The sequence below is a fragment of the Pleuronectes platessa genome, chromosome 5 (assembly GCF_947347685.1).
Source record: "Pleuronectes platessa chromosome 5, fPlePla1.1, whole genome shotgun sequence".
Taxonomy (NCBI): Eukaryota; Metazoa; Chordata; class Actinopteri; order Pleuronectiformes; family Pleuronectidae; genus Pleuronectes; species Pleuronectes platessa.
Window position 1 is genome coordinate 14,407,818 of NC_070630.1, and position 26,744 is coordinate 14,434,561.

General features: G+C 42.2%; 5 protein-coding genes across 7 annotated transcripts in view; 3 read left to right on the forward strand and 2 right to left on the reverse strand.

The window, feature by feature from the left end:
* Positions 1-377: 377 nt before the first annotated feature.
* mrpl44 (mitochondrial ribosomal protein L44) lies at positions 378-3,175 on the reverse strand. The gene is made up of 4 exons (XM_053422631.1): positions 2,981-3,175; positions 1,509-1,977; positions 1,235-1,413; positions 378-1,051 (listed from the first exon to the last, which is right to left on the reverse strand). The coding sequence occupies exons 1-4, from the start codon at positions 3,154-3,156 to the stop codon at positions 877-879; spliced, it is 999 nt and encodes a 332-aa protein (XP_053278606.1). The 5' UTR covers positions 3,157-3,175; the 3' UTR covers positions 378-876.
* A 2,247-nt stretch (positions 3,176-5,422) lies between these two features.
* LOC128439717 (dynein axonemal assembly factor 1) lies at positions 5,423-8,222 on the forward strand. The gene is made up of 4 exons (XM_053422107.1): positions 5,423-5,428; positions 5,589-5,605; positions 6,361-7,301; positions 7,384-8,222. Exons 1-4 carry the CDS (start codon positions 5,423-5,425, stop codon positions 8,220-8,222), a joined length of 1,803 nt encoding a protein of 600 aa, XP_053278082.1.
* A 696-nt stretch (positions 8,223-8,918) lies between these two features.
* On the forward strand, positions 8,919-10,749 carry LOC128439718 (dynein axonemal assembly factor 1-like). The gene is made up of 2 exons (XM_053422108.1): positions 8,919-9,825; positions 9,905-10,749. The coding sequence occupies exons 1-2, from the start codon at positions 8,919-8,921 to the stop codon at positions 10,747-10,749; spliced, it is 1,752 nt and encodes a 583-aa protein (XP_053278083.1).
* A 1,077-nt stretch (positions 10,750-11,826) lies between these two features.
* mffa (mitochondrial fission factor a) lies at positions 11,827-16,422 on the reverse strand. Of its 3 annotated transcripts, XM_053423449.1 has the most exons (8): positions 16,211-16,422; positions 15,457-15,667; positions 14,981-15,150; positions 14,808-14,899; positions 13,731-13,895; positions 12,749-12,805; positions 12,490-12,574; positions 11,827-12,400 (listed from the first exon to the last, which is right to left on the reverse strand). In XM_053423449.1, the coding sequence occupies exons 2-8, from the start codon at positions 15,659-15,661 to the stop codon at positions 12,269-12,271; spliced, it is 906 nt and encodes a 301-aa protein (XP_053279424.1). In that variant the 5' UTR covers positions 15,662-15,667; positions 16,211-16,422; the 3' UTR covers positions 11,827-12,268. The 3 variants fall into 3 exon arrangements, with proteins under 3 accessions (XP_053279424.1, XP_053279425.1, XP_053279426.1); XM_053423450.1 differs by lacking the exon at positions 13,731-13,895; XM_053423451.1 differs by lacking the exons at positions 12,749-12,805; positions 13,731-13,895.
* A 2,282-nt stretch (positions 16,423-18,704) lies between these two features.
* The window catches only part of megf6 (multiple EGF like domains 6), a 57,466-nt gene continuing 49,426 nt past the window's right edge, over positions 18,705-26,744 (forward strand). The window contains exons 1-4 of the mRNA XM_053422746.1: positions 18,705-19,004; positions 20,026-20,160; positions 20,834-20,943; positions 21,182-21,286. Coding sequence (XP_053278721.1) covers positions 18,922-19,004; positions 20,026-20,160; positions 20,834-20,943; positions 21,182-21,286 — 433 coding nt within the window. The 5' untranslated portion in view covers positions 18,705-18,921. The remainder of the gene's footprint in view (positions 19,005-20,025; positions 20,161-20,833; positions 20,944-21,181; positions 21,287-26,744) is intronic.

Here is a 26,744-nt window from a genome sequence, read left to right on the forward strand (position 1 = left end):
ATGGGCGTGAACCATCTTCTTTCCAAAAAGTGGAATCCTCTTTGGTTGTTCTGACAGTCCACCGCTCGTCTTCAGCTCACCAGCGCCACCGTGCGGATTGTCACGGTCATTGGGATGGGTGGGGTGCTCTGGGGTTTGGTGTGTATCAGCATTTTTTATTTAGTAATATCTAAAATGGTTAGAATGGTTAGCTAACCCTAACCCTGTTTTAAGGTTAGTGAAAATGTAAACAGATAACTTCTGCTTAAAACACATGTAGATATCTTCAGTATGTTCCCACATTCATTTCCCTGTAAGAGAATAATTATGATTTGAAAAAAATATAACACAATTTATAATAATGTATAGAAAAATAATTAAAATCCAAACATATACAATTGTTTCTGATGTATAGATACTTTTTATTGAGCAACATATTATAACAGAATACCAAATAAACCCATGGCAATTGTATTATTTACAAGGGCAAGCAGATATCAGGCCTTTATGTGATGGACAGCTGAACCAATAGTTACTAACCAGGGCGGTGGAGTAAAGTTTTGATTATGTTGTACAATGAATTCAAGAATGCTCAGACTACTGTGCAGTTCATTGAGATCAGCCAGCATAGTCACACCTTTTTGGACATTTGTTTTTCTCTCTGGAGGAACTGAAATGGAAATATCCAACAGAATCATCGTGGTGCGCCCTTGGACTGATGATTACCAAGTTACATGCCAACCTTGTTTCAGTTGTTTCTTCCTCAGAATCCACAAAAGGTCCGGATTCCTCAAACAAGACGTACTGAATCTCAAATGATTTCTGAATTAGATTCAAGCCACTTTTTCTGCGTGACTTTATCCTTTTACATGAATTCCGGCAACAGCTGTGACTTCATTAATTGCTGCTGACTGACTCAATTAACGGCTGCTGATGCTGCTGCTGTGGCGAGAAGTCGAAGGGTCTGCGGTTCTCGCTGTAGCCGTACAGTTTTCGGAGGGCCACTCGAGCTGCTTCCTCTTCTGCTGCTGCAAGCGTCTCTCCTGGGCCCTGAGCCAGAAGCTTCTTATCGCTGAAATACACAGGTGAGCAGAAACAAACAACATCAGCAACATCAGCAGATAATAAACCTCAAAAGCGCAATTTGTAATGCAACTTAATTTTAAAACGCCAGCTCTAACTACCAACATGTTCTATTCAAAAACTGTATTTACTAATATACTTTGGGTAACGGCCTACACAGCAGCATACATACCTGTACAAGCCGACAAAGTACAGTGGCAGGACAGTGCTGGCTCCAGCAGACCTGATGAGGCGAGGCTCTGGCAAAGCTACATTCCTCTTTGTAAGCTCCTCCATCAATAGTCCCATCGGGTCAACCACCTTCCACATATCAAACAGGTCCTTTCCTATCAGCTGAGTCACCATGAAATCCTACAGATTGGAAAGAAGGTAAAAGGTGAGCGAGTTCAAGAAGACAAATGTTTTCACGGTGGACTGTTTGTGACCCTGTACACCAAGCCTCTTACCCTGAGGAAGAATCCTGCTCGCTCGGCCCCACTGCTCTCCTGCAGGGCACCGATCACGGCCATGAACGTCGAATGGAGCACGTCATCGGGAACAGGGAATTCTGCGCTCATGGTTAACTCTTCAATGCCGAGATTTCTAGCGACATAGGTCACAACCGTTGAACTGGTGAGGTGCCCGACGATGCTCTCCACCCCCTCGCTCGGCAGGCTCGGGAAGCTGGCCCTGCACCAGTCTGTCAGAAGGCTCTGGGTGAAGCTCACCCCCTTCGCACTCAGCTGAATGTTATCTCTCAGAACCAGAGCGATGGTCTCTGAGTCCACGCCCAGCCCCCGTCTCCTCTCTTGCTCCGCCTGCAAGTAACATGGGTTGACGAATGCCGTCTTCAGTAGCTCCTGGGAGAAGTTCTCATGGAGGCGGGTGCTGAAAGCCTGAACCTCGGCATGGTAATCCCACAGAGGCTGTTGGGAGCTGAAAGAAAGTCAGACATGGAGTCAACGGTCTTCTTCTGCACAAGGTGTCTTAACTGGATATTACATACTTGTGAAGAATGGCCAATAAATATTTAAAAAGTTGGTTTAATGTTTCCGATGACGCCATCATCAAACCCTTACAAAGAAGGTTTGATATTTTACAGTTTCATCTTATTAAAAAAACTAACAACACAAATACAACCGAATAGAACTTAACTTTTTAGTACACATTATTACAATTATATCCTTATGAAATGCAAATATAAGCCAATTCCATCAGCCAATCAATAAGTTGGTTGGGCAAAAACTTTGGCGAAAAGTAAATATATAAATAAGCAAATAAAGAAACAAAAAATTGTTTTGAGGAATTATCAACTCAAAACTATTCAAGACAAAATTGCTGGCTAGAGGGGGGACCTGGATTCCCTCCCCCCTCCCCCCCAAACCTATCTAAAGGTGCCATGATTCCAGCAGGGGTTGGCTCAAATGGTGCAACAGAAAAATCTGTGGCTGCAGTTACCATCCCTTGTTTAGACTCAAATAAAAGTTTCGATATCAGAGCATACAGCCAATCACTAATGCCGACACCGATATATCTGTAAAAGGCTCCTACTGGCCATTTTTATTAGAAAACAGATATGGACAGGTCTCAATGATTTATATATATTTTAAGAAATAAGGAAAACATACAATTTTATGACTGAAATGTTATCGATGCAAAGCTCTTCAATAAAAAATTGAGGGGCAGAGGGGGGCCCCAGTTTTTTTTCCTCCCCATGAGTGAAGGCGCCATGATTGCTAACTACGCCCCTGGCTTCACAATCAAAGCAGTGGACGTAGTAATAACTCACGTGCTGCTGAACAAGTCTGCAGAGAAAAAACGTGTGTAATGCAACTATAATGTTGTGCAGATCGATCCTGTAAACAAACACACCCGGACACATGTCAAATCCACGAATGGCCTTGAAACGCTCTCTGGTGAACTCTCGGGTGATTGTTACCGTGGCTTCGGCGGCGGCGGCCCCTCCAGCTTCAGCTTCTTCGCCATGAGATACGTGTAGGCCTTCATCCATCGCTTCTTCTCTCGGACCTGTGTCAGCGACACGCTTCTGCAAACACGCTGACACTGAGTCGCTAATGTCAGCGCACCACGACTCAGTATGAACCCCGACGCCATGTCTGTTCCCTGACGGCGGCGTGCAACGGCTCAAACTGTCCGATGGGCAACGAGGAACAACATCCGGCCTGTCAGACGTACCGGTTCTAGCGTCACCATGGAAACTGACATAAGCGTTAGCTGCACGAGCGGAGGATCGGTGAAGTTTATCTTATAGACAAACAAAATGAAATGAATACAAAGTACAGATAACTTCATTAGATAAGTTTGTGCCTTATTCAGGAAGATCTGGACTAGTTTGTGAACGTTTACTTATTTGTTATTAGAGTTATGGTGTCATCCCTTCACTTATGTTTTATTCTTTTCTACTTTCTGTGCTCGTATGTATTGTATTTTAATTAGGGATGCACCGATATGGAAATTCTTGGCCGATACCGATACCGATATTTAAAATAACAATCTGGCCGATAGCCGATACCGATATTTGTTTATTTTCTTTTTGTTGTTATTCATTCACCCTTTTGTGCCAGAAAAATAATTAAATCATTATTTAAAAGCACTATTTAAAAAAAATTCAGCCCTTCATCACTCTTATCTTTTAATGAGCACAGATTGAATCAGATTTATGAAACAATCTTTGATTTAACTAAACTTTATTTAACAGAGACATATTATACCCATTTTACCGCAAGTTGAAATGGTTCCTTGGGATCTTAATGAAATGTCTGTAACATATTTTGGTCAAAATACCACAAGGATCATTTAAAACAGCACTTTTTTACCTTGTCTAAAACAGCCCTGTTAAAGTATCATTATAGAGAACGCTCTTCTCATTGATTTACGGTAGCAGTATTGCCCGTTTATTAGATGTGTTACGGCTTCTGTGTGTATGACGTATGTTGTCAGTTCCCTTGTTACCTGTGCATGAGACTGATGAATAGAGCCGGTGCACATGAGAATAAAGTACTTAAACAGACGCTACGCTCATACTTTTTACACCAAGTTACACTGCGTGAGTCAAGATAACTTAACAAGCCCTCCTCAGTTTTACCTGTTTTTAGTGTCGAGCAGAAATCACATCGCGTCAACACCCACCGTGGCCCTTCGCGATGCTTGTTTTAATTAAACAGTCGGATTCCCCTGGTCCGCACCAGTTCTCAGTCAGCTGCTAGGCGCCAGCCGAGGCGCACCGCAGGGTGCCCCCCCCCCCCGAGCGAACAGAGGGTTCCCCCAGCGGTCGCCGTAGCTGAGGTGATCCGCGAGAAGGGCCCGACACGTGTCCAGAGTGGCCGCCGCTGACAGCGTACCCGGTCCCCTCCAACGGCCCGCTTTCCGCGCCGGCGATGGACACCGCCCCTCGGTCCAAGAGAAAGAAAGCCCCCGCACCAGTGACGCCGTGAGGCGCCACCGGATGAGGACCTCCCGGTGCCGCACACTGAGCCTCCGGCGGCGCGGAGAGGAGGGCAACGGAGCGACTGCTCCCCCAGCTGCGGCACGTGCCCAGCGATTTACCACAAACATGAACATCGGCCAATGATATCGGTGAAAGTCAAGTTTATTACCGATAAGCCGATATCAGTAAACGAGGCGAATATCGGCCGCTACCGATGTTCGGCCGATAAATCGGTGCATCCCTAATTTCAATACAGCCGAATACAAAAATACAAATGTTCTGTACTAAATAGCAAGATAAATTGTTTTTTTTCCAGAAAAATTTGAATAATAAAACTAGATTAGGCATTTTATTGATCCATAAAATGCCTAATCAAATCCATAAAATTATCAGTTGGTCATTTTTGTCAACTGATAATTTAAAGGATTCTCAGCCTATGTCAGACTTCAGACTCCTCACAGTGACACAGGTAACAAATAACAAGAAATCCAGTCTCCATGGAAAAATAAGTTTACTAGTCAACACATAATATAGATGACCGCTTTGGCTACCCACACTAGGTTTCTTTAAAGATTAAGGAGAACAAGGTAAAGATGTGATTTTTTTTTCCTCTTAAGTATTGTGTGTCCTCATATTGATTAGTAATTGTGTTTTTTGGATTGCGTTTAAAAATTAAGTGATATTACTGTTGGATACCTGTAGACTAAATTACAAGTCAACATTTTTTGAGGGACACCATTATTAATTTGCACTGCAACAATGTACAACATGTGACAAGTGGACACTTCACTGCTTTAGCCTCTGTACTGGTATTTCCATATGTATATTTATGTCAGTGGAACATGAGGCTTAATGACTGAAACACTGCTTTTTTTTCAATGAGTTACATAAAAGACTCAAATTTGCCGTGACTTTTCTGCTCTGTTTGAAATGATGATGGTGAGATGCTGTTATTAATGTATCATTAGGCAAATAATGTCCGTGCCTCGTGAACTTCAAAGATTTTTTAATATTAAAGTAACTTTAACCCAGTCTTTACTACAATACCTTTGCTATCAGTGACACATGTTAAACCTGCTGTTTGTCCCTGTTGTTGCAGCTCTGTAGCCCTCTAAGGTTCCATTATTAACATTTACCATCACTGACACAATGTCATTAAAATAGACAATGCTATAATTTAGTACTCTAATTTAGTCACTTTGATCTCCATTTGTACAAATGACTCAAACATAACAAAATACAGGTGATTATTTACACATTTTGAATGTCTGTCTGTCATCAAAAGCTTAACATTATTTTAGTTTTTCAAGTTGTACTTGAAATAACTGGTTCGCCAGGAAATTATAAATAACAGTTTGATTCAATATCAGTACATTGCACTTTATTTTAACAGGACAAGCCAACCTGGATCAATATTGCTGTCCATGGAGTCATTGTTAGTTAACTCAATTCATATAAATACTGAAGACATGAGAATAAAACTTGGTTAAAAAGTAGTAGGTCAGTAGCTGCTTGTTTTGTGCAGCTTTGTTTGTCATTTGTCTGGTATATGCACTGATGCTTTTACACCATATACGTTCATAACCCATACAAAATATTTAGAAATTGAAGGACTAACAATAAGTCTATTTCATATGTTCTTATGGATTTTAGTCTATATGAGTCCTTGGAGAATGCCTAAAGATCCCATCAAAAGGAAATAATTTGGGCCAAAGTCAACTTATGATAGTAAAACTGTAAATGGTTTGTTTGCAATTAGTCAGTAAATACTGTCGTGACATCAAAGGCAGCAGCCCCTTAACAGTTTGGCAGCAAAGGCAGCTCCCTTAACATATCAGTGGCGGTTTCTGTTTTTCTGTTGACACCGGAAGGGCCTCTAGAAGCTTCTGCTGCCATGATTTGAGCTTTGTCTCACTGAAAGAGGCAGATGAAATGGACGGGGGAAATCCTGAACCAACTTTTGCTAAGAAAGGAGTTGATCCCATGATGGAGGATGGAGGTCAAGAGAACAAAGAACGTGAACAAATACTGTCTTGGCCGCGGATGACTAAGAAGTTCCTGAAGGATCACTGCAAGCAGAACAAACTTTACTCTACGCCTCAACTCAATGACACACTGTATCTGCATTTCAAAGGCTTCTCGGCCATCGAGAACCTGGAGGAGTACACAGGACTCAAGTGTCTCTGGCTGGAGAGCAACGGCCTCCGGCACATCAAGAACCTGGACGCCCAGACTGATCTGCGCTGCCTGTTTCTCCAGCAGAACCTCCTGTACAAGCTGGAGAACCTCGAGCACCTGAAGAAACTCGGCGCCTTGAACGTCTCGAACAACTACATCCAGAAAATAGAGAACATCTCCGGCCTCCGAGGCCTCACCACCCTGCACATCGCTCACAACAAGCTGGAGACCGTGTTGGACGTGGAGCACCTGAGTCAGTGTTTGGCGATCAGTGTGTTGGATCTGTCTCACAACCTGTTGAATGACCCAGAGATCCTCCACGTCCTCGAGGCCATGCCCGAGCTTCGAGTGTTGAATCTGATGGGGAACGAGGTGGTGAGGAAAATCCCAAACTACAGGAAGATTGTGATCATCCGCCTGAAGCAGCTCACCTATCTTGATGATCGTCCAGTGTTTCCCAAGGACAGGGCATGTGCAGTGGCATGGGTGGCGGGAGGGCTGGACGGGGAGCGCAAAGAGAGGGAGCTATGGGAAACACGTGAGAGGAGGAAGATTCAGGACAGCTTGGATGGCATAGCGATGATTCGGGAGAAAGCTCAGGAGAGGCAGCGGCTGCGAGAGCTGCAGGAGAAAGGTAAACAAACATCTCACATTTTCCAGATATTGTGTGAATGTGGATCAAGATGATTAAAAGTGTCTGTCTTGTTTCATTTCAGGGGAGACTGAGGTTTCCACTTCTGAGGAAAACGACCCCCAGATTTGGACTTCATCTCAAGTGAAGATCGAGGCCTTTGTGCAGAACAGCCTGGATGCACATGAGGAGTTCTTGCAAAGTCAAGCAACACACACACAAAAACCAGAGAGTGAGCTTGTAGAGGCAGATCAGACAAGTGAAGGGTTGGAAAGGGAGCAACTAGAGAAAGGTGATCAGTACAAATCAAACATGAATCAGCCGCTGAGAGAGGAGAAAGAAGAGCAAGACGGTGCTGCCGAGATTGTGTTGGAGACAGAGAAAGCAGATGATCACAAACAGCAACAAAATCAGTCACATGCCACACAGCAGACAAACATGACAGAGAACAGAGAGAAGGAGCAGCCTCCTCTGGTTAGGGCAGCTCCTCCTGAAGCAGAGGAGGTAGCACCTCCACATGGTCCAGGTCCGTTGGTTACAGAGCTTCATGATGAAGAGCAGCTAGAAACCATCCTCCTCCCACTGCATCGCTCACTACACATAGAGGACCTGCCCGATCTGGAGGACGTGGACGATGCAGACTTCACCGCAACCTTCTCCTCACAGCAGCTGTTCAAACCCATGATAGAGGTCATATCAGGAAGCAGCGATGAGGATGAGCCGAGCGGAAACCAGAGCGAGAGCATCACCACCATGAGTCCAGACACAAGTTCAACATTCACTGAAGTCTCTGAAGATTCTTCATCTCTGTGGTATCCGGGGGATCAAGATGCCCTTGATCCACTGATATTTGAGCCGGTGGGGAAGTCAGAGACAAACCAAGTCCCCTTTCCACCACGCTGCCTGATTGAGGAGCTCGACTGATACTTTCAAGTTTGAAATTAAATAATTTCACTGTGAAACTGTGAGACAACAGAATAAAATGTTCTCATACCTGGTCAGTGTTATTGTGTTTTACTTTGGAGGGGCAAATTATAGCTTTATACCCACAGTAAAGCAGCACAAATGTTTATAACTAGATTGTGAACGAGCACATATACAACAGCTACAAATAACTTCCTGTCAGTTGTCAGTGCATCTAGAGAAAAAAAACATTGTTATCAAATCTTATAATAAAGACATTTTATTAACCATAACTTTATTATAAATAACTGCATGAAGAGGCTCATATCAGCCAATATTATCGTCTGATCGATATAACGGTCAAACTCGACAAGAAAACGGACCTATGTTAACGACACGTTTCTGCAAACACACTGACAGTGAGTCCCTGATGTCAGCGCAACACAACGCAGTGTGAGCCCCATAGGTATCTATGGTGAGCCCGGACTCCATGCCGGCTGACTGAGAGCGGAGTGCAACGGCTAAAAGTGTCCGATGGGCAACGAAGAACAACATCCGGCCTGTCAGATGTACCGGTCCTAGCGTCACCATGGAAACAAACACAAACTTAAGCTGCACGAGCGGATGATCGGTGGAGTTCATTTTATAGACAACTTACAAACTGACATGAATACAAAGTAGAGATTACTTCAGTTTCTTTTGCTGAATTAAAAAACAATGACGGGAGATAAAGATGCAGCTCAAACGGAGGGAGAGGATCCTGAACTATCTCCTGCTGAGAAAGGAGTTGATTCCATGATGGAGGATGGAGGTCAAGAGAACAAGGAAAATGAACCTAAACATTCATGGCCGCGGATGACTAAGAAGTTCCTGAAGGATCACTGCAAGCAGAACAAACTTTACTCTACGCCTCAACTCAATGACACACTGTATCTGCATTTCAAAGGCTTCTCGGCCATCGAGAACCTGGAGGAGTACACAGGACTCAAGTGTCTCTGGCTGGAGAGCAACGGCCTCCGGCACATCAAGAACCTGGACTCCCAGACTGATCTGCGCTGCCTGTTTCTCCAGCAGAACCTCTTATTCAAGCTGGAGAACCTTGAGAACCTGAAGAAACTCTGTACCTTGAACGTCTCGAACAACTACATCCAGAAAATAGAGAACATCTCCGGCCTCCGAGGCCTCACCACTCTGCAGATCGCCCACAACAAGCTGGAGACCGTGTTGGACGTGGAGCACCTGAGTCAGTGTTTGGCGATCAGTGTGTTGGATCTGTCTCACAACCTGTTGAATGACCCAGAGATCCTCCACGTGCTCGAGGCCATGCCCGAGCTTCGAGTGTTGAATCTGATGGGGAACGAGGTGGTGAGGAAAATCCCAAACTACAGGAAGATGGTGATCGTGCGCCTCAAGCAGCTCACCTATCTTGATGATCGTCCAGTGTTTCCCAAGGACAGGGCATGTGCAGTGGCATGGGTGGCGGGAGGGCTGGACGAGGAGCGCAAAGAGAGGGAGCTATGGGAAACACGTGAGAGGAGGAAGATTCAGGACAGCTTGGATGGCATAGCGATGATTCGGGAGAAAGCTCGGGAGAGGCAGCGGCTGCGAGAGCTGCAGGAGAAAGGTGAACAAACATCTCACATTTTCTAGATATTGTGTGAATGTGGATCAAGATGATTAAGTGTCTGTCTTGTTCATTTCAGGGGAGACTGAGGTTTCCACTTCTCCTTCTGAGGAAAACGACCCCCAGATTTGGACTTCATCTCAAGTGAAGATCGAGGCCTTTGTGCAGAACAGCCTGGATGCACATGAGGAGTTCTTGCAAAGTCAAGCAACACACACACAAAAACCAGAGGGTGAGCTTGTAGAGGCAGATCAGACAAGTGAAGGGTTGGAAAGGGAGCAACTAGAGAAAGGTGATCAGTACAAATCAAACATGAATCAGCCGCTGAGAGAGGAGAAAGAAGAGCAAGACGGTGCTGCAGAGATTATGTTGGAGACAGAGAAAGCAGATGATCACAAACAGCAACAAAATCAGTCACATGCCACACAGCAGACAAACATGACAGAGAACGGAGAGAAGGAGCAGCCTCCTCTGGTCAGGGCAGCTCCTCCTGAAGCAGAGGAGGTAGCACCTCCACATGGTCCAGGTCCGTTGGTTACAGAGCTTCATGATGAAGAGCAGCTAGAAACCATCCTCCTCCCACTGCATCGCTCACTACACATAGAGGACCTGCCCGATCTGGAGGACGTGGACGATGCAGACTTCACTGCAACGTTCTCCTCACAGCAGCTGTTCAAACCCATGATAGAGGTCATATCAGGAAGCAGCGATGAGGATGAGCCGAGTGGAAACCAGAGCGAGAGCATCACCACCATGAGTCCAGACACAAGTTCAACATTCACTGAAGTCTCTGAAGATTCTTCATCTCTGTGGTATCCGGGGGATCAAGATGCCCCCGAGCCACTGATATTTGAGCCGGTGGGGAAGTCAGAGACAAACCAAGTCCCCTTTCCACCACGCTGCCTGATTGAGGAGCTCGACTGATACTTTCAAGTTTGTAATGAAACAATCTCACTGTAAAACTGTGAGACAACAGAATAAAATGTTCTTAATCTGCTCAGCGTTTTTGTGTTTTACTTTGGAGGGGCAAATTATAGCTTAGTAAGGCAACACAAATGTTAATAAATAACTAGCTTGTGAACGAACATATATACAATAGCTAAATAACTTCCTGTCAGTTGTCAGTGCATCTAAAGAAAAACGAAATTTGTAATCAAATGTGTAATTTAACCATAAACTTATTAACAACTGCATAATATTTAAAACAAATATTTAGAACTTAAAATACTTGAAGTAAAAGTAAATAAGAATATATGTAGTAAAGTAGAAAATACTTAAATGTGTATCAAAAGCAGCACAGAATGACACAGACACACACACAAAAATGTGTCCATCTTCTTCCTGTGCTTAGTTTCTCATGTTGATCAACAGGTAATCCAAATCAGTCCTTCTGCTCAGGAGGTAAAAAATTAAATCAAATAAATTAAAAAAAATAAGATAACAGAAAATAAATGAAAAGTAAATTTTACATCACTTGCTAATTCTTTGCAAATTTTGGGGGAAATGTGAGCATGATAAAGCCCTCAAAAAGCCAATTCATTTGCCTTAAAAATAACAATAATAATCCTTACAATTTCAATAGGGCCTCGCTGTCTGTCAGCGCTCGCGCCCGTCTTATCTTTCTTTGTCAGCCTTTCCATTGATTTGAATAATTTATTAATCACGATGAAAAGAAATCGGGCATGTTTATCAATGTGTAGAATTTGGCGCAGATCCAAATGAAAAGCTGGAGCAAGTGAAGCTAAATGTGGTGGCTGAGGTATGCCCTAGTGCCTTTCTGGTTCAAAAGAGGTTTTCATAAAAGCAGATACCAATAACCCTGTGAAAGGCTCATATCAGCCAATATTACCGTCCAATGGATGTATTGATCAGACTCAACAAAGAAAAAACATTAAAGAGGAGGTTACACTTCAGATAACAACCTGCGAATCAGAGAGACACAAAGTTGCAGAATCATAATTATGTGCATCACATGCTTCAATAAAAGTACAGGACGGCACATCATGTATATGGCTTTATTTAAGGTTCAAGTCACGTACGACTCTCACTCGCATTAAATATATTCAACATTTTAAACCCCCAACTTCTTTATTTTGGTAAACTACGCCGTAGGTCTGGATCACTCCCCTCCAAAGCTCTGAGTGACATGAACAACTATTTACAACAAGTCATGCTTAGCATTGAGAAATAAGATCTCTAATACAAAACAAAGCACATGAAAACAGAAAAGACAAGAACAAGCCAAGAGTAAAAAAATAAAACTGTACATGTATTAAATAAACAAAAATCAAAAGAGATCAGCCCTGTGCCCAACAAGGCCTTGAACACGCGTCAAGGTCTTCAACGCACAGGGCCGGAGTGCAGCGGGCAGCTAAAGTTTGACACATAGAATAAGGATATGTACGTTCTCTTGTCAAGGTGATTTCAGAAACACAGAACGGCTCTAACGTCGCAGCCACACCCAAGTGTTGACGAGCCAGAAGGCTACGGAGACCGAGTACACGATCATCTCCCGCTTCGCTCGCTCCTTGTTCTCCTCTTCCAGATGTTGGAGTCTCCGGTTTAACTTGATGAGCTAAGGATCAATCAGGAACAAACAATCAATCACATGGGTTTGGTGCTTAGCTCCCACACACAGAGACAATGAATTTCGAATGAACTAACCTGACGTCGAAGTGTTGTTGCATCAACCACTGTCATATCATCAGGCCCGGCGTCCAGCGATGCCTCGTAAGATGATAGTGCAAGCCTTGGGGAAATAATTGACATGATTCAACCATTGGCAGCAGAGTGTATTTCCTAAAAAAGATTTACATTTACACATGACTGCTTTTCTACCAGGGTTTGATCTGATATCTTGAAATGAGAGTGTAAGATGAGGCAGATGAGAGGGGAACAGATTGAAGATGCCAGGTGAGGTTACCTGGTTTCATGCAGGGGGTTGGAGCCTGAAGCTGACCCCCCTCGCAGAGATGGTTTGCTGAAAAGGTCGGGAAAGACAGGATTGGGAGAGGGAAAAATAAGAGAGGTAGAGAAACACCCATGGTACAGTGCTGCACACACAAAGACACAACCTGCCTCGTCTTTTGCGTACATGCAAACGTTGTGTGAAATCAATGGACTAATTTTAGTTTTGTAATCCTTTTCAAGGTTACAAAAATTCTAAAAGCACTTTCCAGTTTGAAGAAATCATACTCCTACAAAATGCGGGGCTAATATTGGTAATTTTGCAAATCATATATATGAAGGGTCCAGAAGGTGTGAATACACATCGCAGAGGAGTTTTCTTTCTGCTTTCACCTCATCCAGTCCTCAGGAGGGCAAACAGTCAAAAGTTCATTGAGCTGCAAAACTCAGAGGAATGTGTATGTGAGCATTTTAAGGTTCTCCTTGCTTGGAAATGAACTCCTATGTTCTGCAGACTGTCTTAGTTTATTTTCCACTGTTTTCATTTTTTTTAACTTATCCTGACCCATGAGCACTTTAAAAGCTTTAAGCAACGTGGGCTGTGCCATTTTGCGTTAAATGGACCAGTTTGTTGTTTGTTATTTCGGACGACGAATCTAAATTAAAGAGTTCCAAAGGTCCTGGCCAAACTGAAACAAGCTGGTGACGAGGAAACATCTACAGATCATTCTGTAATAGATGATGTATTAATACTGTTACTGAAAGTTAGAAAATTGTTGAAAGTGATCATATTATGCCTGAGGCTTTTAGACAAACACTCCCAAACTTGTAAAAGGATTACGTGCCAAGCTACATAACAGCAACACGACGTGAAATCCTCTAAACATCGGGAGCTAAAGAGTCTGTAGTAAGAAAATGTCTGCACTGTCCTCTAATATCTGGTAAGACCATTCCACCCCCCCTTAAAGTAAAATATGACCGGGTTATTGGGAGGTCACCTGCGAGGGTTCTCATCCAAGACCTCCAGGACCTGCTGGTAGGCCCGACGTGTGGTAGACTGGAGGAAAGATAATACGCCGCTAGCGCTGTACAGGTTGTGCTCTTCCTCGGTCACGGTGAGAGGGAGACAAGTGTGGATAGTGGCTGGGGGGGACGGGGTCGCACTGCTCAGTGACCACCATTAAGAGCAGCCAATCAGAGGAAACAGGGAAGAAAAAGAGGAATAATAGAGGAAAGAGGGGAGGGAAGGAGGGAAGAAGGGGGGGAAGAGAAATAAGGAAAAGAAACTTTCCTAAGAAACTGTTTACTGACTTGTAAACATCTCAACTGAGGGAAATTAACCAAAATCAATGTTGCAACATCAGCAAAAGATCCAACCTGCCCACAACTGCTTTACTAACACAAAATACAACGCTGACACAAAACAGAAATGGAACAGGGGACACGAGCTAAAGGCAGCGACAAACAAATTTGAAATCTGCAGCTAAAAATTTCAAGTTTGAAGGAAAGCAGAATTCTATAACTCATAATTATGTCAAAAACCAAGACCCACTCTGATATCTTTAAAGTATCAACCTAAACAATAAAGCTAGGACTAAGAGTACGACAACATTCAAATAAACAAAAGTATTCCAGGTGTGATTGACATCTGAACAGCTTCTGTCTTGAAAATGTTTCTTTTCATGTTCTCCGGTTTTTCAAAGATGGAAGTGTGGTCTTATGTGTTTATACATTAAATAGCTAAATTGACCATTTTTGCCCAAAATTTGTAGTTATTTAGAAAAATTACAAATGTGAATACTATGAAATGAAAAGTGAGGAGACTACTTTTAAATTGTGAGTTAATGGAATAGTGTCATTGACAAAATCAGCTGCATTGACACTCAAAGCTAAAAAAATAGCTGAAAAACAAAGCAGCTTACAACACTAGTGACAACAAACAACCAGCTGTGTCCCACAGACAAAGGGACAGAGCACAAAACCAAAAGAAAGAAGCAGCATGCTGGTGCATGCATGAAGGAGATAAGAGGGAGCTAGCGCAGGTGTAATGGTGCCATGTCCACGCCAATACTCACGCTGAATCAGTTTTCATCGGCTGACTGATCTGACGGACGGGGGTGTTCTCACTGGCTGAGCGTTCTCGTCGCACTCGTCCTTGGGGCCGCAGCTAAATGCAAAAATTGACAACTGGTTTATTCAGGCTATGCTTCTTTGTAATAGAGAAATCATTTGATGTTTTATAACCCACCAACTCCTCATTGTCCGGAGCTCCCCGCTGCTCCTCTTCCATGAAGTCCAGGGGTCGCTCATTGAGGGTGAGGACTCTGGGTGGTGTCTTCAGGGAAAGGGCTTCAAGTGGTGTTGACTGGATAAGGTCGAGATCTCTAGGTCTGGAGTACTGGGAATCACTACTTTCTCCTGGTGGAAGTAGAAGTAAAAGAGTAAAAGTGGAGTTGGCAGAATGATACAACTGATTGGAAAGCAGCCTTTAGAGGGTCTTTGTGTAATTTCAAGTCTTAAATATGATTCATAATACTTATGTGTGTCAGGTGCCTCTAGGAGCGGGATGGACAAAGTCCTGAGCCACTGGTAGAGGGTTATCTAGTATCTTCCAGTGGCTGTGACTAAACCTAATAACAGCTAGATAACAGCCAGGGGACAGACACTAATGAATTGCTTGCAATAAAGGACTTTGAACCACACATCATTTGATAGCAAACTGACCTGAAATCACGATTCTCTCTGGCACTTGCATTAAGACGCTGCGGGGGACCTCTTGGGATCCAAAGTTAGGGTCCTCGTTGGACACTTTGAGCATCTCAGGGATGCGCATCCTCTGGCTGATCCCCTCGGTGTAGTCCAGCTCATACTGGATACGGTTCATCTCCGCCATCTCTGCCGTGGGGGAAGGGAATGCTGCTCCGTTCATTTGGCTCTGAGGAATTATCACAGCAACACAGAGTTTAACATTTGTCGGGAAATGATCTCAATAGGTGTTCTGACGGTTTCATTCTGATGCTCTGTGCTGCATATCTGCTGATCCATCTTAACAAACTGTTCTGATAATCTCCTGACACACAAAACAAGGATCTAGTCAGGAAATGGTTATTACTGATGCAGCTGAGGAGGAGGGAGAAAAGGAAAACACATCATATGACACCAGTGTAGTGTCTCATGATGGAGGGAAGTAAAAGGAGGCTACAGCCACCAGTTTATCATCAACCTTGTTGACAGCAGATGTGAGCCTGGTGCTCGTACTCGAGGACATTGATATAAACTGATATTAAGGTTAATTTAGACTGTGACGCCACATTAATCAATATCGTTATTGTTATACGTATTAATAAACTACGGTTGACCATCTCTGTGGTTTAAATGACTGTCAGGTTATCTAGCAAAACCCCAAATCTCTGGTTCCTTTTGGTTTCGCATCACATTAGCGCCATTTCAAGCTAACGCGTTAGCTTCGGTTTCTTACCTTGTTGCTGAGGACAGCGACCTCTCCGAGTAACAGTTGATGTGTCGGTCCCTTGACAGACTGGAGATCAGTGTAAAGACTCCGTGGGGATGGGTTAAGTGTTAGTGTCGCAGATGACGAATCTGTCGAGCATCACTTTGTGTTGATGTGAGAGAGGAGCCTCCTCTCTTCCTTCTTCTTCTTCTCCTTCTACTGCCCGGACTCCAAACAGGAAGTGGCCAAGCTTGGGAGGAAGCTACGTCACTGGCATCAAGCGCTGAAATTAAAAGCAGAAATGTCATATATTTATCTATCGTTGGTAAATTTAATTAGTTTCATTCCATTTTATCATTATTGTGTATGCCTATGCATACAATTCATTTACCATATATATTACTACTCTGTATACTTTGACTTCTTCCTTCGTATGAAATTCCGTCCTGCTACTCCTCCCGAAGTTTTCGTCGTACACGCACAAAACATACAAAACGTGTGGCTCGGTCGGTAATGGTGTGTTATTCTTTTTACGGTTCGATAGAAAATCACCAAAAACAGCAGAGGGTGGGAGTAAAGGGCTCTCGCCTATTTAGAGCGAGAGTGGAGCAGGAGAGATTTCCAGCTACTTGTGTGCGTAAACTGCTCTCGCTCTGTAGCTTTCTATGATTCCTATGATGTATTATATGTTGCGATTCAAGCATCAGCACTTTTTTCAGACTTACAATGCTTCAAATGTTATACCTTATTTCTCTGTATAAATATTGTGTCTTTTTTCTTTTTTTTTTTTACAGTTTTTCTCCATTGCTTTGGCTCATTTCACGAACAGAAATTAAATTTTCAGAGCTCCAAGTGCAATTGGCAAAATAGCCTATATGGTTCAGCACAACTACATAGATCACCTTCAAAAGGTCATATCTCTCCCAAACCAGACAACTCATCAGTCAAAACTAAATCCTTTTCTCATACAAATAGTCAGTGCCCCCAAAATGAAAAGTCCCTTTGGCATTGTGTAAACACTACAGGTCAAAATGTTTAGATGTTTTGTCAGTATGGCAGTGGACCATATAAATATCCGTCATGTGCACATTTCAATCTTGGCTCAGTCCTTTGACACTGAATGGTTGCAGTAGATGTTTTCTTTCCAGAATACTATGTGTATCAAACAGAAAAAGGATTAATTCAAGGTTTCACATAAAATACTTTATTGCACTCATATTGCCATGGAAATTGTTACAGTAATTGCCATACATCGTGGTTACAGTAACAGAAAATGTGTACAGCACAATATACTGTCAAACAATAAGCACATGAAAACTAAAATTAGGTATAGCCTACACTAACAACACATACAGTAAGAAAGTAAAGCAAAGCTGGAGTTTGCTTTACTTACCAAACTCTTCCTCTTCTTCTTCCTCCTCTTCCTCGAGTAGGCAGTTGCCCTTGGCCGTTTCCCTGTCCAGTTGCTTCCATGTTCATAAATTGTACTGAACTTGGTCAAGCTCTAGATATTTGATGGAAGCATTTATACTCCTGGATAGCACCAGGAGTATAAAGTCAGCTAATTAAACTTACTGTGTGATTGGTGATCAGATGTGTGAAACTCCACAATGATTAGTAAAGTTCTAGTTGCACCTGAAAATTAAGCCGATGATCAAAGATATCCTTATTACAGTATATACGATGATGTTTTTCATGGTATTATGTGGCTGAAAGATTTACTTGTGTGCGTAAACTGCTCTCGCTCTGTAGAGATTCAAGCATCAGCACTTTTTTCTTGACTTTATTTCTGTACATATAAATCTCCTCTCTATGTCACTATTTACTCTACTATATGTGACTTACAATGCTTTAAATGTGCTTCAAATGTTACACCTAATTTCTCTGTATACATATTGTGTGTTTTGTTTTTTTTATTGAAAAGTGCAGAAATACTAGATGTGGATGTTTCTCCATATTTCTGTTTTATTTTGGTTAGTGTCTATCATAGATTTTTTAAACTTTTATTTTATGTATCGGACAAGACTTGTTCAATATTATATATGCATAATAACGTGTTCTATTTTTTTTACAACAAAAAGTTGAAATAACATAATTTGAAAAAGATACATGGCTTGATGGATGGATGCATGGATACATGGATGGATGAATGGATAGATAGATAGATAGATAGATATATGGATATTATATATTTAATATTTTAATAAACATTGACAATAAAATATATGCAACAAAATCATAGTCCTGCCATTACTTCAGTAATGCAAATGCAAACTGCAAATGTATTTCAGTTTCCTTTCCTTTTTTAATTCTTCGATACCACATTACTTTTGACAAACAGGCTCCTACTATTTAACATGTTATCACACGTCATGTTTATTCAGGAGATAGCCTTGCTGCCTGTGTTAATATGTGAGTAGCGCGAGCACAGGTTGCTGTGGCCGGGGGTTTGAGGAGCTGGCCCCCGCAGTGATAGTGGGTGGTGCGTTTCAGACGGAGCCATTCAAAGGCTGCGATTGACATGAGACAAGTCTGCTTCCACCGGTGCTCGGGGAAATCACGCCCGGATCTCTGGACACATCCAAACGAACACAATCGTAGAGTCTGAACTTCGCCCTGTCGCAGGAGGAACTTGTGTAAACGTCAGGATGCTGCGCTTCATCTGATGCTGGACTAGGAGGCTGCACCGACTGTGCCGAGCACCTCTCTTCTCCCCGCGTCTGTAACAGGCTGAAATCATGCTCCCACAGACCATCATCCTGTGTGTGATATCACTCAGCACCGTGCACGTCGCATCATCTCTGCAGCTGCAACCGGACATGTAAGTAATGTGTCTTAATTTGGTTTCCACCGTTTTTATTTGCACTCTAAAATATTGCATTGAGGTGGTGAATGAGAAAGTTTTAGTTTCTTACTTTGACATGCTTTGAAATTAGACAAAAGCAACCTGTCATAGTCTGCACTCAAAATAACAAATATTCACATAAAGCTCAAGTTGAACTAATGATTCTACTTTTTTGTTGCTTTAACGCTACTTTACATTTTATTCTGTCTAACGCCCACTAGGAGTCGCTATTTCAGTCCCCCCATTAGGTTGAATGTGTATTTTACAGCACTGATATAACATGCTTCTGCATAATAGCTTCCAATGGAATGTATTTTTTTTATGAATAGTCTATTACTCTAGCAGAGGTTTCCACATATAAATAGAGCGTGTTGGACAAGATGGAAGAAGTCGTTTTCATCAGCGGAGGAGCCGAATACTTCCTCTAATTAACTTCAGGTTGCTGTGTATTAAAGCCAGATGGTTTTGTGGAGGAGGACACACTTCTGGACAGTGTACCTGCACTCACAACACAGATGGACACAGGCTACTTATGACTGACTCATGTACCTGCATGACAAACCTCCTGGCTCTTTAATGAACATGCACGTGAACATGCAAACAGTTCTGGAGAACACAGACTTAATTTCCCACAGGATTTCAGTGGTTGTTTATTGGGTGCTGTGGGCAGCGTCCAAAAAACTTGGACTGTTTTTCCCCCGCAGCATCTTAATCGAGCACATTACCACAAACAGGAAGCTGTGTAATTATCTGACAAACACAGTGTTTGATGAGGTGATGTTCATACAACTGAACATGTGTAGAACATTTGGAAGCTCTCAACTCAGTCGACTATGTGCATCAACATATTATTTATAGTAAAGACAAATTAAGTACTGACACGCTTGTTTTGAAAGTCATCAAAACAGTGTACAATTTTTTTATTTTAAGAGTATATTTTAATTTCTCTGCCCATCACTTTCCTTCGCTCTTTCTCTTTATATTTCTTCATGCACAGGCCAAATGTTTGTGCGGATCAGGAGTTGTCCATGCTGGGGGCCCCTCAGCCGTGTGTCCAGGCTTTTACCCGCATGGTGAAGGTGTGGAAACAGGGCTGCACCAACCACAGATGGTGTATGGGATACGAGAGGAGGTAAGAGCAAAAGTAGTTTATTATGGATGATCATCCATGAGCAGCAGTGCAGTGGAAATGGATATTACACATATTACACATATCGATGGATTTCCAACTATGAGTCTCCCTTGTTCAAATGCACTTGTCCTTGACATTAATAAGCTCCACTGGAATGAATGGAGCTCAGCCTCTTCGTGAATGAAGGATGGATCAAGGAAGAGAACATCCCTATTTTATTTATCTGCTCACTGAAATGAGAGATCATAACCTTGTAGTCATAAAGCTCAAACCACTGATATAACATGTACAGTTCCATACCACTGACCAATGCATTATCTGAGTACAACAACATATCTTTCTGTTGTGATTCGCTAACGCTTTCAGACCTGCACTGACATTCTCCTGAAATGATCTGAAGGGGCTGAAAGTGAGAAAGTAAATGTCCAAGTCCATTTTTGTGGATATTCTAAGGAACCTTGTCCTGTTGTTGTGAACGCGCCCGACTTGTACAATCTCAGTCTCAACCTCTCATTTGTGAAAGGAAAAGTCTGGAGAATGTCCAGCCCCGGTTCAGTTTATGTCTGAAATTGGTTTATGTTGACACATTGGATTATTTTCATGTATTGACCTATCATGTCACTGCCAGGTAATGCTATTATGTGACCACAATAACATCACTTCTCCTCACCAGGACAGCATACTACACAGCATACAGGCAGAGGTACAGTATGGACATCCACACAGTCTACAAGTGCTGCCCAGGTTGGACTCAGAGGGGTGAAGAGATTGGCTGTCTGCATAGTGAGTATTTCACACGCATAGATCACATAGGCCTAGTTCTGATGTTGCTATGAAGCTAATTTATATATATATCAATAAGATATTTAGGATAATGATTGAACTTGAAGAACGTCAGTTTCATTTGGCAGCAAAGAAGCCAAACCACTGACTGGATGGACACACAAACACACAGGCGTCATACATCTTTATATCATCAGCAGTGTTATGGAATACACAGTATGATATGTGGTGTCTGCAGGGGTGTGTGCTGCCAACACATGTTTCAATGGAGGCCGATGCTCTCAGACTGAAGACCAGATATGTCAGTGTTCACTGGGCTTCAAAGGGACAAGATGCCAGTACGGTGAGTTATAATTCCCCTCCACCAAACCTGCATGCTCTGTTCACTTTACAGGCGTTCATGTACGATATGGAGCGAGAGTTGAGCTCAGTATTATTAGTCTGACACACGTCCTCTAAGGCTTTAATAGGCCCGGTTTAGGCCTTCTGCTTTCAGTTTGTAAAAGCAAGAATGAGCCTGTAGTGCCTCTCTGATTGGACGAGGATGCTCTGCGGGGGTCTGTGGCTAGTTAAAGGCAGAAGAAGTGCTCAGAGTCCCCGGGAGGATTGGTTTGCTTTGAAGGCAACAGCCCGGAGTGATGTGGCTAACCCAGCTGAGCCTCCACTCTGTAAAAACTGCATGTTAATAAGGGTACATCTGCAGTTTGGTTTTCATTTGGTACAGAGAGAAATAGAACAGATTCCTAGTCACTAATAATAATAATGCATCTATTTATACACTATCCAGCCACAACATTAAAAGGTTTTATTGAGGGATCTCTTTGTATTTATTTTACACTCACAAATTCGCAAATGTTTCAGTGGCGAACCCTCGTCTCCCGTTATCTTCCGATCTGTTTGAGAACATTTGGTTCCTGCGCTGCGACATATTACAGCCTGGCGTTGCATTGAGTTCAACTTTGGTGAACCTTGACCCACAATATTCACTTTGCTTTTGCACTACGAAATAAGTTTTCTATCACATTACTGATGCTTCAGGATGATCTCACAGATGCTACTCATGTCTCTGTCAGTGCATTCCTTCTATTGTTCCAACCCCTGCAGTCTACTTCAACCCGCAAACAAGAAGACAGTGATCAGTGCACGCACGCACACACACACACACTCACACACACACACACTCACACACACATGCAATGCAATGCAAAGGGTTTCCCATTGGATTCCTAGACTTTCCCAGGAGGAAGGACCTGTCGACTACAGGTTGTAAACAGTCCTCGCTCTCAATAAGACTTTTCACAGGAACGCGTCACTGTTTGTCAGAGGCAGCGCTGCTATCCGTTTGTTTTGACACGGCCTCTTTGGCTTTCACACCTCGCAGTGACAGATTGAGAGCGGATAAGGATATTAGATCTGATCGGAGTTACAGGTTTTTGCTTTCTCTCTTTTACATCCTGTACTTGGCTCCACCTCAGTGCAGAGAACGCACATTTTGCTCTTTTTGGAAAACGTTTTTCCTTCGCTCTTCTCCCGAGACAGATTCATCCTCGCTCTTCTGCCAGAGTCATTATACGATGAAACAGCCAACCTCTAGTTTTTCAGCCAGTTTCCTAAAACTGCAACGTTGATAAATGCAGAGACAAATATATGCATTGATAATTTGCACTGATAATTCTGTGTTGTGAAGGTTTTAGCACGTATCAAGGATATTTTGACAGCTACACTATTTTGAAAAGACAAATATCCACAATCCTTGCAAAATCTTGTAACCTAAGTGATGGGAACTATAAAAGCTTACTTCCCCCCCTATATTTCTTCAATTCAAACTGATTCAACCTAAAATTGTAAGTCAATCCAAAAACTTTTAAAGGAAATTTGCTTACAATTACACATACTGCATAATTTTCACAGTAAGACTTAAGCGTACCACAAACTGTAGAAGTAACGAGAAAGCTTCCCTGTCTGCACTACTCTGGAAATATGTTCTCCAACTGCTAAAGGAATACTAGGAGCATTTAGAAAATCTTGAAAACTCATTCATTAAACAAAGGGAGCATTGATGTGAAAATCCTCCTTGGTAGTATCCCTGGTGAGAGATTTCAGGCATATTCTCAAACGTGAGAAAATTAGAAATTGTGGGTGCTCTTAAGTTAGGCAGTACATATATATAATGACACTGACACTCTTAGGAACAGCGCCCTCTGCAGACACAAGTGGTTGATTATTTCTGTTGGTCTCCATGTCCAAGCGATTAAGAGGTTTTCATGTTAAAACAAAGCCTGTTCTCAGTGTGTTGACTGGAGTTCTCACTGTGTGGTCCCACTCACTGAATTGTGGCTATTGTCTACAATCCTCGGCTCCATAAACTAGAAGAGTTGCTGCTGTAACAAATACACCGACCTCTGTTCAGTATTCTTGATATATTTAAAGTTTCCTCGCAGGTAATCACAGGTTTTTAATGAATTCCAAGTCTTTTGAATGGCTCTACATTTTAACTGTGACTACATTAGTCAGACACCCACCTTCCACAAATTTGCTTCATCTCCTGACCCGTAAACTAAGCAATGACCCCAAGCCTTCATCTATTCCTTGATAGACAGAGTGATCAACAAGGTCAGGAAACTGTTTGTTCCACACATGAGGCATGTGTGCCACATTCCAGCTTGACACGATTACCAAGAGAGACCTACAAACCTAGATAACTGTATTTGCACACTGAGCCACCAGGATGTGACCAGGGAACACTGTACACTATTGAATTTATGTTGTGAGCTTTTACATTCCACAATGACAGCTTTATCACTAACCTGTTCATGATCCATCTATGATGGAAAAAGAGCAGATACAACAGAGAAGCAGGAATTGACCTTTGTAGATTTATCTTGGAGTAATATGTTAAAGCAACTTGACTTTTACGGTTTGGTCATGAAGATATTTTCAGATTTATTACATGTTTCCTGTATGTTCCAATCCTTTCCCATATAATGTCTCTTGTGTTGTAGTGTGTAAGTATTTGGCTTTTTAGTCTTCTTTTTCTCTCTGAACATGTGCCTACCTGGATGTGCAGAAGGTTGCTCATTGTGTTAGATTCTCAAATAATTATTACTTGACTTTTAGCTCATTGTTCTCACAGTTTTGTTTCACTCTCCCTGCTCTCATCATCATTATTGTCTCTGACAACCTCAGCAGTCCCATTTAGCCACTAGCTGGCAACCACCTCTTTTAATTAAGAGACGTAACATCTTTGAGGGGGGTATTGATGTATTTCATGTCATAGAATAAATCCTGAAAACATTTTGAGCTTGTGTGTTTATCCATTCAGCGAACCCATCACCTTTTTGAATCCAAAGTGCAAAGAAATTTCTGGGTGTATTCCATTTTGACACTGTCAATGGGTCACTGCAGTACCAAGATGGAAATACTCAGCCATGGCGTTTACTGCTCATGTTTTGCACCATATTAAAAAACCCATATGGACATGTTAACAGGGTTGAAAACAGAATTTCCATCAGAAGGGGGATTTTTAAAGAACAATCCGGGTCTGGTTATAGTTCAAGCAGGAAAACCCTTCCCATGCTACTACCCCCTTTCAGCACTCATCGGCAACTGGCTTTTTGTACTTTACTCTCATTGGTGTTTCTGCCAAGTTGTGGTGGTAGAGCGGTGGCAGAGTCTGTGATGTGTTGGGGGCCAGCCGGCCACCTGCTTCCAATCTCTGATATGAGACACAAGGCACCATCCATGGAAATGTGTGTCAGCCACTGACACTAAGGCTCTGGTGTTGACACTTTGAGGTAATTAACAGCCTGAATACAGCCCAAGCATGTGCCTCGACACTGGAGCCTGCTCCGTGATAGTAACATTTACCCCTGCTTGTGAATGCCACTCTGTCTCACTCTATTAAGCCTCAGATTAGGCTTTGCTTTGGCTAAATTGGTGCACGGGTCTGCTTGAAATTAAGAGTGTGCAGGCACACAACAGTGTGAGGACAGAAACCATCTGGTCCTCAGTAAAGAAGCCTGGTTGTTTTCAAAGCACATTAGAGCAGAGTGATTATGGACACTGCCTGAGACTGGATCCTGTTCTACTGGAGGTTGTAGCAATGTAATAAGACAGCTAATGACGTCAGCGGTTAATAGGAATTTTCTCGCATTAAGAAAAAGGAGGAAATTCCAGGAGTGAACACGCTCGAGCATTCACACCATTAAGAGTTTATTTTGTTTAAAGGGCCCGTATTTTACAATTTTCTGCTGGTTTGTTTGAGGTCTTGATCGTCATAGAAATATGATATATTTGTGGATTCATGTACCAATAACCATCACATAATTTGACATATCGTCTTAGACACTTCTCTCTGGAGAGCTAGCTCATCTCTGAGCCTCTCTTATGATTGGCTGGCTGTTGTCTTAGGGAAGCATTTGCATTACATTAAATTACATGTCATTTAGCTGATGTTTCTATCTAAAGCAACTTCAAATGAGTGCATTCAACTTCCATTCAGGGTTCAGCATCTACTGTAGTTTGGTTAATCTGAATGTGATCAGTCAGTGCTGGAAAGCTGAACACACAGTTAAATCTAAATAAAATGCTCCAGTTTGAAAAGAAATATTTAGGCATCGTATTCATCATAGCATTATCCTTGGGAAGGTGTTTCAATGATTTATTGGCCTCTTGACATTTAACACCTTTGCAACATTTCTCTTGACATTTTTCTTGCAGCTTGTGAACTCGGCAACAGGATGACCTCTTAGTGTTGTGTTGATAATAAAGTTAAAACAAATGAGAATAGTCACTTGGTCTGGGTGGGCAGTGTTAGGGGAATGATTCAGGGTAGTGACTGTAGAGCTGTGACATCTCACAGCAATGCCTACAACGGCAATACAATGCTTTATAATAAAAAATACATAGATGTCCGACCTTTAAGAAATTATGTTTACCAGTAAAAGGGCTTCGGACTTTTGTTAGTCCTTTCCTTTATGGAACTTTGCAGAAAGCAAAGTAAATCCTGATTTGTAATATGTTAATCATCTTTTTTCATATGACATTCGAGTTCAATCTCCAAAGACCATGGTCTGTCTGTTTCAGTTCTCTCCTCAAACACTCATGTCTGGACAAGACGGGTCCAACTCTCTACTAAATTAAACAAACGTTCTTCGTGAATGTTCATGTAAACCACTCCCTACAATAAGAATTTTGACAGGTTTGATAATACATGTTTTATCTGAAGCACCTTCAATCTGACATAAAATAATAGATTGAAGACATTGAAGTGCCAATTCTCAGCTTGAATTTGACTATGTTTAAATCAGTCAGTTTTGTGTAAATGTATAGCCCCTCACATATAGTACAACAATAGAAAGGAGGCCGAAATTAAATAATTCCTGATAAAACGAGCCAAACAACAACAAAATCGACCGGTCAGTGCTGTACAAAAGTGGCGCCACAATTACACAAATTACTGAAATTTATTAGAATATTACACTGTAACTTTGAATAGAATGTGAACAGCCAAAATGTCACATACCTCTCCCATGGAGTACAACAATAGAAAGGGGAGAGGTGACTAGGCCTAGACATGATTACAGATTTTGTGTCATTATACCAATAAATATTACACCTCCTGTCCACACAATACTGCTGTATGATTGGCATTGTTAGGTAAATTATTGAAATTGGTCCTCAGGGAAGGGCCATTAAATATTGGCTCACTATATGTAATAGTTGTATTACAACAGCAGCTAACTCTGACCGTATTGAAGTCCATAGTAGACTACAGTAGACTAAAATTCAGTGAGGACTCA